Source organism: Ornithorhynchus anatinus, chromosome 3 (assembly GCF_004115215.2).
Source record: "Ornithorhynchus anatinus isolate Pmale09 chromosome 3, mOrnAna1.pri.v4, whole genome shotgun sequence".
In the NCBI taxonomy this organism is placed as follows: domain Eukaryota; kingdom Metazoa; phylum Chordata; class Mammalia; order Monotremata; family Ornithorhynchidae; genus Ornithorhynchus; species Ornithorhynchus anatinus.
The window spans coordinates 87,412,712-87,427,110 of record NC_041730.1 but is presented as its reverse complement, the minus strand read 5'-3'; the positions used below and the strand labels follow the sequence as shown (position 1 = coordinate 87,427,110).

The 14,399-nt window shown below is 45.3% G+C and overlaps 1 protein-coding gene across 2 annotated transcripts in view; it reads left to right on the top strand.

Annotated features, from left to right (window-relative positions):
• Nucleotides 1-14,399, top strand: part of COL13A1 (collagen type XIII alpha 1 chain) — a 201,382-nt gene that overhangs the window by 170,215 nt on the left and 16,768 nt on the right. For both annotated transcript variants that reach the window (XM_029060873.2, XM_029060872.2), the window contains 3 exons: nt 637-690; nt 2,899-2,934; nt 9,095-9,181. In XM_029060873.2, coding sequence (XP_028916706.1) covers nt 637-690; nt 2,899-2,934; nt 9,095-9,181 — 177 coding nt within the window. The remainder of the gene's footprint in view (nt 1-636; nt 691-2,898; nt 2,935-9,094; nt 9,182-14,399) is intronic.

Here is a 14,399-nt window from a genome sequence, read left to right as displayed (position 1 = left end):
GCACTTGTCGGGTAGAGATTTTTCTCTATCTGTTGCTTAATTGTGCTTTTCAAGTGCTTAGTACAGTGCTCCGCACACAGTAAGTGCTCAATAAATACGATTGAATGAATACTAGGATTTGTACCCTGTAAGTACTTGACATTCGCCCCACCCTCAGCCCCATAGCACTTATGCACATATTTGTAATTTATTTTAATGTCTGTCTCCCCCTCTGTAATCTCCCTGTGGGCAGGGAACATGTCTGCCAACTCTGCTACTTTGTCCTCTCCTAAGTGCTTACTACAGTGCTCTGAACACAATAAGGGCTCAGTAAATACCATTGATTGTGTGGTCGATCTATTTTTTGCCCTATCCCTAGTCTATTCTAATGTCTCTCTCCCAGTACAGACTGTAAACTCCTTGAGGGCAGGGAACGTGTCTACCAATTTTTGTACGCTCATCCACAGTTAGTGCAGTGCTCCTCACACAGTGAGCACTCAGTAAATACCTTTGTTTCGTATGAATGATAGAATGATGGCTAGTTTCTGGAACTAACTGAGAGGTTGGTTCTGGTGCTGAGGTGGCTTTGGGTATTTTGTAAGAAAATTGGAATGAGACAGACTGACAGTATTATATTTTGGCTGGTCACTGTTTCAGGGCAGTAAAGGAGATCCTGGGACCACTGGACCAACAGGAGCGGCAGGACTTCCTGTAAGTGTGGCGGCTTCCGGCTCTCCCTCGGTCTCTTGGCCCCAGGTAGAGACTTGAGAGCAGAAGAAAATGCTGTGAACAAAATGCTGTTGCTGCCACAGAACCGTTCACAGCGAGACTCGGGCTTAGAAAAGAGAGAATCCCAGACTATGTAACTGAAAGCTGTAGGGCGAAAGTAATAATAGTATTTAAGTGCTTACTATATGCCGATTGCCGGGGTAGGTGCAGGCTAATCGGGTCCCACGCGGAGTTCACAGTCTCAAGTAGGAGGGAGAATAGGGTTGACTCCCCATTTTGCAGATGAAGGAACCGAGGCCCAAATGAGTAGAAAAGACACGGTCCTGGGGGAGCACGGAAGCCCGGTCTTGAGAGTCAGAAGGACCTGGGTTCTAATCCCGGCTCTCCACTTGTCTGCTTTGTGACCTTGGGCAAGTCACTTCACTTCTCTGGGCCTCAGTTACCTCATCTGTAAAATGGGGAGTGAGACTGTGAGCCCCATGTGGGACAGGGACTCTGCCCAACCTGATTTGCTTGTTTCCACCTCAGTGCTTAGTACGGTACATGGCACATGGTACGCGCTTAACAAATATCACAATTATTATTATTATTATTATTAAGTGACTTGACCGAGGTCGCCCAGCAGATAAGTGGAGGAGTCAGGATCAGGCCCGTGCTCTTTCCTCTAGGCCCCGTCACTACATCATGGAGGCTTCCTCCTGATCATCCTGGCCATAGAGAAGCAGCGTAGCTCAGAGGAAACAGCCCGGGCTTGGGAGTCAGAGGTCATGGGTTCGAATCCCCGCTCTGCCACTTGGCAGCTGTGTGACTGTGGGCGAGTCACTTCACTTCTCTGTGCCTCAGTTACCTCATCTGTAAAATGGGGATTGACCGCGAGCCTCGCGCGGGACGACCCGATTACCCAGTATCTACCCCAGTGCTTAGAACAATGCTCTGCACATAGTAAGCGCTTAACAAATACCAACATCATTCTTATTATTATTATTATAGCCCATCCCCATTTTACAAATCGGTGCTCTTAAAAAGGAACTGTCAACCTGAGCGCACACTGACTTTTATTGGACTCTGGTAAGGCGTGATCGACCTCTCTAGACAGGCCCGTGCATACAGACCCGCCCTGAGTCAGTTTGATTTTTTCAGTGATAAATCTGCTTCCCCAGTGCTGCTCATTTGCGAGTGGACAGGTTTCTGCCTGACACCGCTTAGGACTTCTGTTTTCCAATGGCAGGGCAGTTTCCCCAAACATCGATTGTTCAATCCTTACGGTACCTAGGGAAGATAAGTCTGTCGTGATTTATTCATGCTTTATACAAAAGCACAGATGCAGAGGTCAGTGAGTTCCCCAAAGACGCAAAGGGAATTAATGAGATGAGAACTCTTGATTCCCAAAGCTGTCCTCAGAAGGACCAAAGAGCCTATGTCATGTTTATTATTTCCTATCAGCCACAGAGAGTGCATCTACACTCACCCAGCAATTGTGTCCATAAGGTAACTTTGTCATATGGAAATTAGTGCAGGCCATATTGCACATGGTTTATTAATAATAATAATGATAACGTGCCCGGTACTGTACTAAGCTCTAGGGTGGATACAAGCAAATCGGGTTGGACTCAGTTACCTGTCCCACATGGGGCTCGCAGTCTCAGATCCCCATTTTCCAGATGAGGGAAGTGAGGTACAGAGAAGTGAAGTGATCTGCCCAAGGTCACACAGCAGACAAGTGGCGGAGCTGGGATTAAAGGCTCCCAGGCCCGCGCTCTATCCGTTACACCAGGCTGCTTCTCGTGCAGCTTCTGATATTAGAATAGTAGAATTGACTGTGTGGTATGTAGTTGTTGACTAAGTCATTCCTTTCCTAGTGATGCATTTTGCTCCTTGTAAATACACTCTAAGGACCAATTATTAATCGATTTGACTGCTTCGTTCCATAATGAGAGCATAATGAAGGGGCTGTGTTAGGAGGCAAAGGTTGTATTCTCAGCTTTGCCCCGACTCATCGAATGAGTACAGAATTACTTCACTGCAACAATCTGTACCTTGCTTTTCCTTCTGAGGAATGGGAATAATTAGATTGTCCTCCGTCTCACAGATCTAGTCAGTGAATGTCAATAAAAACACCTCCGCACCAAGCAGCCATTTCCATTCCAAGTTTTCTTTTTAATATGTTTGCGCCTCTCTCATTTATTGCAGGGTTTACATGGACCACCGGGTGACAAAGGAAACCGGGTGAGTCGGCCTCTGCGCTTCTTTTATTTGGTTACTAATGTCTTCATGATGAGGTGGAATGATGTTCCAAATGACCTACACAGATCAGAAATGATTTACCCAATAAATCATTCTAAATGAAAGGGTCTTACAGTGCCATGCAGTATCATGTACTGTGCAGAAGGAGTTGAGTCATAATAAAGGGTGCATTTTTAGTGTGACACGGAGATTCGGCAATTAACCCTCACATTAATGGTCCATTAGCAGTAGTTATGTGTCTACTCTCTCTGTATTGCGCTGAAAATGTTCCCCTTCCTGACAGTATATCTTTGAATCTATTACTAAACTAGTCAAACGCTATCATCATCCATTGAAGCTTATTGACTCCTGCTCATGCTCTACGTATTTGGCTTAAAATTAATGATAGCTAGTATGGAAGCATGAATCGAGGATCTATCTGTACCTGGCAATCATTGCAGTTTTTTCCAGAAATGCCTCTTTAACCCTCTCCCTTCCTAGTTCAACTAAATCTTCAGAATCCATCTCAGCCCGGGGAGAAAGTTCCCCTTTTTTCATTGATGTGAGATTAAAAGCGCTTATCTTACAAAATCATGATTCCCGAGAGATGGGCTCATTCCACCAGCTAATTTTTCTCCTGTAACTTTCATTTCTTAAGACTTGCGTTCGTCTTTCTTCCTTTTATTAATAAAAGCGTAACCACGGTCTTAGAGCTTTGTCAGTTTGGTTTTTGTTCATGGAAGAGGCCGAGTCCTTTGGGTCCTGCAAAAGTAGACAGGTTTGGTCTACCAAGATTTGACTGTCCAAACAAGAGGCAGAGGCAAGGGTAGAGTGGAGGGTTAGAAGCACTGAATTTGGAGCAATTTGGATTAATGAACTAGCAGATCACTTGGCAGTTCCTCTGGAAAATGTTCCCTATAACCCGCTGAAAGAGTCAGTCTGAGATTTTCCCTCCAGCGAACAAATTAAGAATGGATTACTTAGTGGTGGAAAAGAGTAAACTCTAGGGAATCCTGGAAAGAATTCAATCATTTCACAGGCAAGGAGCTTTCCGGAATCAAATACCAGCCTTCTGTTGGTCACTGGGTGTCTCTGTTTCCTGCTTTCTAAGAATAATCGGATGACCCAGCTGTCATCTCCTTCCTTACCTGTTCAGAAGACTTGTCCGTTCAGGAAACTTCTTAAAGGATTGTCCTCGTCTGCAAGAAAGCTTCAAAACACATGAAGCGGCCGGTAGGAGAAACGCAGTTCTTCAACCCTTATAAATAGAGTGTGTTTGACGCCAGAATTCCCTGGATATAGGTTGGATGTTTAGGCCGCTCTAGGGAAGCCCTCTTGGAGGGGATTCTTCCTACCATAAAATGATGAATTAAAATCCTGACAGGAGCATGGCGACTTGGCTCTTCACCACAGAATGCGCTGCAGTCCTCATTTATCCTCTCAAAGTTTAACTGCAGGCGGAGAAATCGAGACTTTCTCCTAGGGCATATGGTGGTGGAAACTACTAGGGAATTCACCACAGCAGTCAGAACCATGAAAAATGGAGAAGGATCCGGATCCGACAGCGAACCTGCTGGGCTCTACGAGAGCAGGGGAACATCCTGCTTCAGCACTGAAGTTTAAACTCTTCCTCAACCTTTGGTCCACGGAAGAAATGCATACCACCTCTGCAATTCCATCGCCATCTTCAAGAAGAAAGCCAAAGGATCGGCTCGAGATGGTGATGGAGGCATTTCGCACTGCCGGAGAGATCCTATCAATAATACTTCTGGATTATGCAAAAACAGCATTGACGGAATGTTTCTGCAATCACGAGGTGGTTTCAGACTGCAACGTGTCACAGCGGACTTGATCCTTGCTACGCGGCAGACCCAGATCAGCACAGAGACCTCTACCCAGTTTTCATAGACCTTATGAAACATTTGATCCATCAATCAATCAATCAGTGGTATTTATTGAGTGCTTACAATGGGCCGAGGACTGTACTAAACACTTGGGAGAGTATCCTTTATCCTAAAAAAAAAATCTTCCCTTGCCCCCATGGCTCCCTCCTATAGCTTTACTTAATTTACTTAATCGCCAGTTTTCCCCAACCAATCAATGGTATTTATTGAGTGTTTACTATGGGCAGATTACTGTACTAAGCTCTTGGAAGAGTGCAGTACAACAGAATCAGCAGTCACATACCCTGCCCGTAACGAGCTTACAGTCTAGAAGAGGAGATGGATGTTAATACGAATAAATGTCATTTATAATATATAATTTAAAGATATGTACATAAGTGTTGTGGGTTGGAGGTGAGGCAGATATCAAATGTCCAAAGGTCATGGATCCAAGTGCAAAGAAGACCAAATATGACCAGATTTGATATGACCAGAATACTGGGGAACTGGAAATTAATAATAATAATAATGGTTTTTGTTAAGAGCTTACTATATGCCAAGCACTGTTCTAAGCACTGGAGTAGCAACAAGGTAATCAGGTTGTCCCACGTGGAACGCACAGTCTTTATCCCCATTTTACAGATGAGGGAACTGAGGCACAGAAAAGTTAAGTGACTTGCCCAAGGTCACACAGCAGACAAGTGGCGGAGCTGGGATTAGAACCCACGACCTCAGATTCCCAAGCCCGTGCTCTTTCCACTAAGCCATGCTGCTTGTCAAATTTGGCTGCCAAAGACAATTCACAGGAACTCTGAGAGTTCTTCATGTCACCATGAAATGGACAGTATGAAGACCTCAGTTCTTAAACTCTTATAGACAGAATGTGATGGATGCCAGAATTCCTGCAATGTAGGTTAGATGTCAAGACTGCTCTAGGAAAGTCATTTTGGAGGGGACTCTTCCCACTAAACAGTCTGCGGCACCTTCCCGCTAGAAAGTCTGCGGTATTCATCATTGCCAACGCAGTAAAACAGGTCTGATTATTCTATTGTATTCTCCCAAGCGTTCAGTACAGTGCTCTGCACACAGTAAGCGCTCAATAAATATGATTGAATGAATGAATGAGTGGGTGCATAGTTGACTCCAGTCCCACCAGTTTATGTCAGCATGCTGGGAGGTGCAGCAAGAGATCTCGGAGCAGGTGTTAGAATACGCTTCCGTACTTCTGAGAAATTCTCCCAACCCAACCGTCTTGGAACGGAATCAGGAGTCCTAGAGACAATCATTCTAGAATTGCTGTGAGGAGATGACTGCCACTTGCCACTTGTCAGCTGTGTGACTGTGGGCAAGTCACTTCACATCTCTGGGCCTCAGTTCCCTCATCTGTAAAACGAGGATTAACTGTGAGCCCCACGTGGGACCACCTGGTGACCCTGTATCTACCCCAGCGCTCAGAACAGTGCTCTGCACATAGTAAGTGCTTAACAAATACCAACATTATTATTATGACTGCAACCCAGAGGCACACACCCAAGAAGACATGCAGAGGATTGTAAACCGCTCTATCGAAACAGCCAGGCGTTATGGGCTGATGATCCGTCTGAAGGAAAACCGAGATGATATAATGTGTCACCCTTATATACAACCAAACATTTATTCGGGCAGCACGGAGCTAAATGCTGACACAGAATCATGTCACCTAGACAACACACTGACCAACGACGCAGTGGTAGACAAGGAAGTAGAAAACTGAATCAAGAAGGCCAGCACTGTGAAAGCTGGACTGTACACGGGTGCCAAATCCGACTCACTGGGCAGTCCCATCGGTGCCATTTATGAGCTAAACGTGACATCGCATGGCAAGACGGGGATCACAACCAGTCAAGTTCTGGAACTAAGTCATCTTCTTAGCTCTAAACACAGCTTTGCTCTGAGGAAATGCGTGGGGGGATGAACAACAGCAGGATACCCAAATTCATTCAGTCGTATTTACTGAGCGGCTACTGTGTGCAGAGCGCTGTATTAAGCGCTTGGAAAGTACAATTTGGCAACAGATAGAGACAATCCCTACCCAACAACGGGCTCACAGTCTAGAAGGGGGAGACAGCGATAAAATAAAGCAAAACAAATAAGTGTCATATAGAGCACTGAACCTAGGAAACTGAAAATAAGGAGGACAGAGAAAATATTTTAAAGACGTGGTAAAACAAAGCCCCAGCTGAAAACTGGGGATCAACTGCAGAAGATAGACCAACATGGTGCACTGCTCGTTCTCCACAAAAGGAATGACTGTTTTTGAGCAGAATCTTTCCGAAGAGCAAGAGACAAGGTGGCCAAAACAGAGCCAGGCGTTACAAACAGCAAACATGACATCATTCGGTGTGACCAGGTTCGTGGGTCCCACGGTGACTGGAGGAGGGGAAGGACAAAAATCTTTCAATGCTCTGGGAAATTTTTTGGTGAGTGCAGCCTTTGACCCAACTTCAGGGGGGATGATAGGCTGAGTCCCTGGAGGAATTAGGAAAATTCCAGGCAACTGGTGCGTTTGCCAAGGAGTAAGCCGCCGTGAACTACCCAACTGATAAAGCTCGGATTCCTGCATTGGAACTGAACCCCGTCATCTTTATAAATGCTCTGTCTGCTCTTTCTCCTTAGTTTGGGAACATGGAGAGGCGTGGGGAATGTCTGTGTTCTTTACCCCTACAGGTGCACCTTGTCCCCTTATCCCATCCTCCTGTCTGCCTTTATCATCCGAGTCTTCCCTCCTCCTTTTATATGCCTAAAACCTTCTCTTTTTTCCTGGATTATCCTCTTTTCCATCCCAGCCTTAAACCCTGGGTGGCTTTTCCCAGTTAACCCTTCTCCCATTTTTTCAACCTTAAAATGTATTTTTTACCCAGTTTTTCTTTTCCTTTTTCCTCCCCCTCAAACCTGCGCTGCTTGATTTTTATCTGCACCCTCTAACCCTGAGCAACTAGACACTAAATCAGATTCCCTCATGGGTACTGTCACTTCCACCTAAATCATTAATAGCATCAGAAAGGATGATCCATCAACATAGCAGTAGATTTTTCTCCAAATCAGACACACTGTGGTGTAGATGGTCAGAGTTTCTACTTAAATTTGGTGAAAGTAAAAGGTTAATACATAGAAATCACACTCCTGTGGATAGGAATATTTTCATCTCTCCTAGAGAAAGTATTAAAATGTCCCAAACTAGTTAGAGAAAATATATTTAAATGTTGTGCTAGGCACTGTGCATCTATCAGATGAGCTTTATTTCCTGCTCATGGGGATGGGTGACGCTCCACACCATCAGGACACACTAGTGGCAGAGCTGAAATTAGGACGCGTGTCAACCAATCCATCAGTGGTATTTATTGAGCACTTACTGTGTGCGGAGCACTGTCCTGAGCACTTGGGAGAATACAATATAACAGAATTGGACCCTATTTTGTTAATGAGATGTACATCACGTTGATTCTATTTATTTGCTATTGTTTTAATGAGATGTTCATCCCCTCGATCCTATTTATTGCTATTGTTCTTGTCCGTCTCCCCCGATTAGACCGTAAGCCCGTCAAAGGTCAGGGACTGTCTCTATCTGTTACCGATTTGTACATTCCAAGCGCCTAGTACAGTGCTCTGCACATAGTAAGCGCTCAATAAATAGTATTGAATGAATACATTCCCTACTCACCCGAGCTTACAGTCTAGAGGGGGAATACAGATGTTTATATAAATAAATTACAGTTGTCCTCTGACTCCCAGGCCCATGCTCTTTCCACTAGACCATGCTGCTTTCCAAAGTAGCTATCTCCCGTCCACATAAAAAAGCGTGATAGGGCCCATTAGGGATGGACCACAGTTTGGAGCAAAATATCTTTAGGGATGGACCACAGTTTGGAGCAAAACATCTAAAGGGCAGCCCTCAAGGGAAGAAAGAAGGACCATGTTTATAGTCCAAAGCCTGTGGAATACTTTGCCCAGGGACAACCTCCCAGTAACATGAGGTAGAATGACCATTTTCCCATGACCTTGGTACCCCTGCCTAGCAGAAACACAAAACCAATACCACTGACCTGATTTCTGTAGCCCCTTCTGGTCACATTCTCGAGGGTCAGGCCGCAGAGAAAATTTTCAAATTGGTAGAATCCATTTTTTTCAAAACATTTTGTTGGCAGTTTAAAATTTTTTTTTTCTGTTTCTGACCTTTATAAAATGGATGATCCTAAAGTTTTGATGTTTTTTTTTTTCTCGGACTTAACTATTATTTGCAGGGGGAGAGGGGGAAGAAAGGCTCTAGGGGGCCTAAAGGGGATAAGGGAGACCAAGGAGCGCCTGGATTAGATGCCCCCTGTCCATTGGTATGTTCTGATTTCTCAAATGTATTGTTTTAAGGTTTGCAACGTGGAAAGAAAGAAGGAAAACTTTAATCCGATATGTGGGGTGATGGTTAGACTGATGATTCGGTGGCGTGCCAAGGAACTCCCGAGTGCTTTCAATGGGCTTTAAAGTTACAACAGCCCCCACCCCACCCCACCCCCAGATCTGGGCATTTTGAAGGTGTTTAGGAATACGGAATTAAGAGGAATGGGATCTGTGTCCCCCAGTTAGGGGTTCAATTTTAGAAACAGGGCATGTTGTTTATGCCCAAAGTTAGAGCCAATATTTCCTTCTTTGTTTCTTTGAGACCTCTGATGCCCTGGAGGAGTCTTGAGCCAGCCATGGCCCAGGTCAGTGGGGCTGGGCTCCCCAGATGACCTGTCTCAATCAATCAATTGTATTTATTGAGCCCTTATTATGTGCAACTCTGGAGCAGAGTGCAGTCAGTGAAGCGGCTGGGGCATTTCAGTACACTCGCCCCTCCAAACACGAGATACCTCCGTTAACCTCTGCAGCAGACCAGAAATGACATTCTCTCTCACTAGAGAATAGGAGGTCAAAGCATAACAAGATCTCCTGAGGTAACAAATCTCAGTCCCCCCCGGAAGGGTTTTTCCTGCTGAAAATGTTGTTCACTGGGGAGAGAAATTGGGCATCGAAAGGAGCTTTCTTAATCTTAGCCCCAGAAGGTTCAGAGTGGAAACTCTCCAAGTCAGCAGAAATGGTTGCCGCAGGTTGGTGAAGCCAACAAGTGGAAAATCATCTACGTGGAGGCCGCCGGAGTTGTGGCTGGAGAGTCCTGTGGCCGTGCAGGGGGAGCACCGGGGTCTCTCCTCTCCTTTCATGGGACAGAGCTGACAGGTCTTGACCAGAATAATCATCGTGGTTGATTTCGTGAACAGGGACATCGAGGTTTTAAAGGAGAGAAAGGGGAGCCGGGGTTACCAGGGCTGGACGGATTGGATGCCCCGTGCCCATTGGTATGACAATTCCTTCCCTTTCCTGCCTGGTTCTGTTTGCTTTTGTGGGCTTGTTCCCGATACGCCCTGCATGATCCCATTTTCCTGTGCTTCTGTCCCTGCCTGCTCCAGGCAACGACCCTTAGCCTGTTACTCTGTCTGTCACTCATTACTTCAAACTACCATTTTCTCTTTCCCAACTTCCCCGCCCCACAGATGCCCAGCCAATACCAATAATCTTTATGCAAGTGCGCTCCTTCCTTCCCCTTCCGGGCCATGAGATCTAATTTGCTAAAATACTCCTAGCTGCCCACCTCCCTCCATTTGAAAAAGAGACACTTCATTGCCCCCATTTTTGACGAAATCTCCTGGCCAGGAGATGTAGCATCAATCCAAGCTCCAGAACCTGGGAAGTAGTCTGGTCACTTTTGCCTTGTACAGGGGACTGATAGGCCAGCTAGAGAAGCAACATGGCCTAGCGGATAGAGTATGGGCCGGATCAAAAGAACCTGAGTCCTAATCCCAGCTCTGCCACTTGTCTGTGGTGTGATCTTGGGCAAATAACTTCACTTCTCTGTGCCTCCGTTACCCCATCTGTAAAATGAGGATGAAGACTGTGAGCCCCATGTGGGACTTGGACTGTCTACAACCTGTTTAGCATGTATTTATCTCAGCATTTAGTACAGTGCCTGTCACATAGTAAGCGCTTAAAAATACCATTTAAAAAATCAACCAATAGTATTTACTGTTAATTTGAATCTTCGGTTGTTCTGGGATTTCCCTTCCAGGTTTCATTCCTCCCCTCTCCCTTTCCTCACAAGCTCGGATGACCTATCTCTCCCCTCCCCAACTGTGTTGGGCAGGGATTGTGTCCAACCTGATTATCTTGTATCTACCTCAGTATTTAGTGTGGTGCCTAGCACAGAGTAAGCGCTTAACAAAGTCCATAAAAAACTAGAAGAGCAGGGCCTAGGGTAAGTTTGCCACCAGTCCTATCAGGTGGTTAAAGCACGTGGGTTACAAATGACTCTTGTCCCAGACTCCAAGAGGCCTTCTATTATTTAAAGAATCTTCTTTGAAAGGCCTCTCAGCCATCCTTACTCAACAGCATTTGCCCTCCTGAAAAACCATCACAGGTCCTGCGGATGGAGGGGACAGAAGAGACCCTAACAGGTTAGGGTAAGAGGAGATTTGGAGGATGTGAGACACTCGAGGAGAGCAGATATGGGAAAAGTAGGATGACGATGGAGGGATTTAATTATGCCCTCCTCATGAGTAGACCCAAACTGCCAACTCTGGCCTGGCACCACATATCCCAGCTTGGCATACGATAGTCTTCTAAGAGTCTTCGGCTCTTTTCCCTTTTCATTTCCCCCATTTGCAGGTATGCAATCAGGTATTTAATGGTATTTATTGAGTGCTTACAGTGTGCAGAGCACACGGGAGAGCACAATAGAGAATATGTTTCTCATAGACCGTGAGTAGATTCAGGCGGAAATCTTGCCCCTCCTGATATCAGAGTTCAAACATGCAGCATAAGTGATGGTGTTTATCTTCAAAGAAAGTAATAATAATTATAATTAATAATTATGGTACTTGTTAAGCGCTTCCTGTGTGCACTTTTCTAAGCACTGGGGTGGGTACAACATAATTAGGTTGGAGGCAGTCCCTGTTCCACATGGAGCTGACAGTCAAAGTAGGAGGGAGTAGGATTTAATCCCCCTTTCACAGGTGAGAAAAATGAGGTGCAGAGAAGTTAAGTGACTTGCCCATGGTCACACAGCAGACCGTGGCAGAGCCAGGATTAGAACCCAGATCCTCTGACTGCCAGAAACATGCTCTTTACACTAGGTCATACTATTTCCCAAAGGAGCTATGGGGAAAAGTTAATTATCTCCCAAATCCACAGCGATTGCTCTCTCAAGGGCACTTCTAAGTATGACCTGCAAGGAGATTTCTCTCAATCCCTTGAAAAGCATAAGGAATAATCTATTATTGTTACTGATGTCGTTGTTGTTATTATTACGTTTGTTAAAGGCTTACTATGTGTCAAGCACTGTTTTAAGTGCTGGGTAGATAGAAGTTAATCGAGTGAGACACAGTCCCTGTCCCACATGGGGCTCATAGTGGAAGTAGGAGGGACACTAGGTATTTAATCCCCATTTTACAGCTGAGGAAACTGAGGCACAGAGAAGTTAAGTAACTTGCCCGAGGTCACCCAGCGAGCGATCGACAGAGCCGGGATTAGAACCCAGGATTTCTGACTCCCAGGCTCGTGCTCTTTCCACCAGGCCATACTGCCTCTCTAATCCAATCCACTGTCTTCTCACACCCAAACAACAGTAGGAATGTTGAATGAAGTTTGTTTCTTTCCCCCAGCATGCTGAAATACTGATTTCCCAGTCTCCTAAGCAACGTGCATGCAGTCAAGCCACTGACGTTTTTCAAACATGGACTCTTCTGAACCCAGCTCCTTCCCATTAATGATCAGCAAGATTCTCCTATCCTCTGCAAAATTGGCCTGCCCTAAACTCCTCCCATCATCCAATCTCCTCCCATGAGCTTCTGGGTCTGCAAATCATAGCTCTCGATCTTCCTGCTCCTTTCACATACCCGTAACTTTCCATTTCCCTCTGAACTGCACTACACTCTTCATGCCTCCCGTCCAGTGTGTACCAATGGGAACTCCCATCTTGCCAGAGGGCTCCATTCCTTGTTGAAGGGTCTGTGGCACTTAATTTCCACAACCCTAGAAATGTGAAAGGTGGGGAAGGGAAATCTCTGGAAAATGATTTTACCCCACCCCTGAAAAACTCCCCAAGGAAATGATTGGGTTCTTAAACGCTCATCTCAAATAACATTTCATTTAAAAGTGTTTATCTTATTCTGGAAGCTCTACCCATTTCAACAATAAAATACACCCTTTTAAATGAAGTGTTATTGAAGATGATGGTTTAAGAATGTTTGCCCTTTTCCTCCCACGCTGCATCTGTGTGAGGACATTGTTCACTCTTCTTACTAGGGCACGATTCAGTCCCACGATTTCAAAACTACAAAGAAAACTCATTTAAAGCAGCTGCAGTGAGGACAAGAGAGGCTCAAGTCTAATTATATTTTGGGTAAAACTTGTCAATACCCCAATGGTTACTTGAATTCTTGCATTTGGGAACCGACCAGTTCATTCACCTGAAAAGCCAGATATCTTCCCACAGAGAGACCCTCTGAGGCTTCTAAACCAGTATCCAAAGGTTGACGCAAACACTGGTGGTTTCGGAGCATAGATCGTATCGCTAGTACCCTGGCTTGACATTTCATTCAAAATAATACAACTCTTATTTTCTTGCCAATGGAGGGAGCCGTGTTGCAAATAATGGAAATGTGTCCTTTTATTGTTATATTATACTCTCCCAAGTGCTTAGTACAGTGTAAGCTCTGAATAAATATGATTGAATGAATGAATAGTGCAAAATCGGGATGGGAGCTTGAATCCCCTGTGGTCAGCATGGGATAATAATAATGTTGGTATTTGTTAAGCAAGCGCTTACTATGTGCCGAGCACTGTTCTAAGCGCTGGGGTAGACATAGGGGAATCAGGTCGTCCCACGTGGGGCTCACAGTCTTAATCCCCATTTTACAGATGAGGGAACTGAGGCACAGAGAAGTTAAGTGACTTGCCCACAGTCACACAGCCGACAAGTGGCAGAGCTGGGATTCGAACTCATGAGCCCTGACTCCAAAGCCCGTGCTCTTTCCACTGAGCCACGCTGCTTCTCTAGCTCTGACTGGGTGAAGAGGACTTAGATGCCCCGAGATCAATGGTGCCTGGAGGTAGATGAAAGGGCCTCGGTGGCGGAATAAGTTGGGAAGGAGACGAGCTCACGGCCAAAGAGGTGTTTTAAAAAAGCAGTCTCTTGCAGATAATGCACAGAATCAACTAAAAGTAACTCTACAGAGCATTTCCTGCTTCCCGACAGGAAGTGGATTTAATCAGTCAGTCGATCGTATTTAATGAGCACTAATTGTGTGCAGACCACTGTACTAAGCTCTTGGGAGAGTACAGTAGAACAATAAACGGACATCAATCAATCATAGTTATTGAGTGCTTACTGTCTTGAGTGCACTGTATTGAGTGCATACTGTATTGAGTGCACTGTACTAAGCTCTTGGGGGAGTACAATATAACAGAACCGGTAGGCATATTCACACGGCGACTCTGGAATTCATACCGAAATATGAGCCC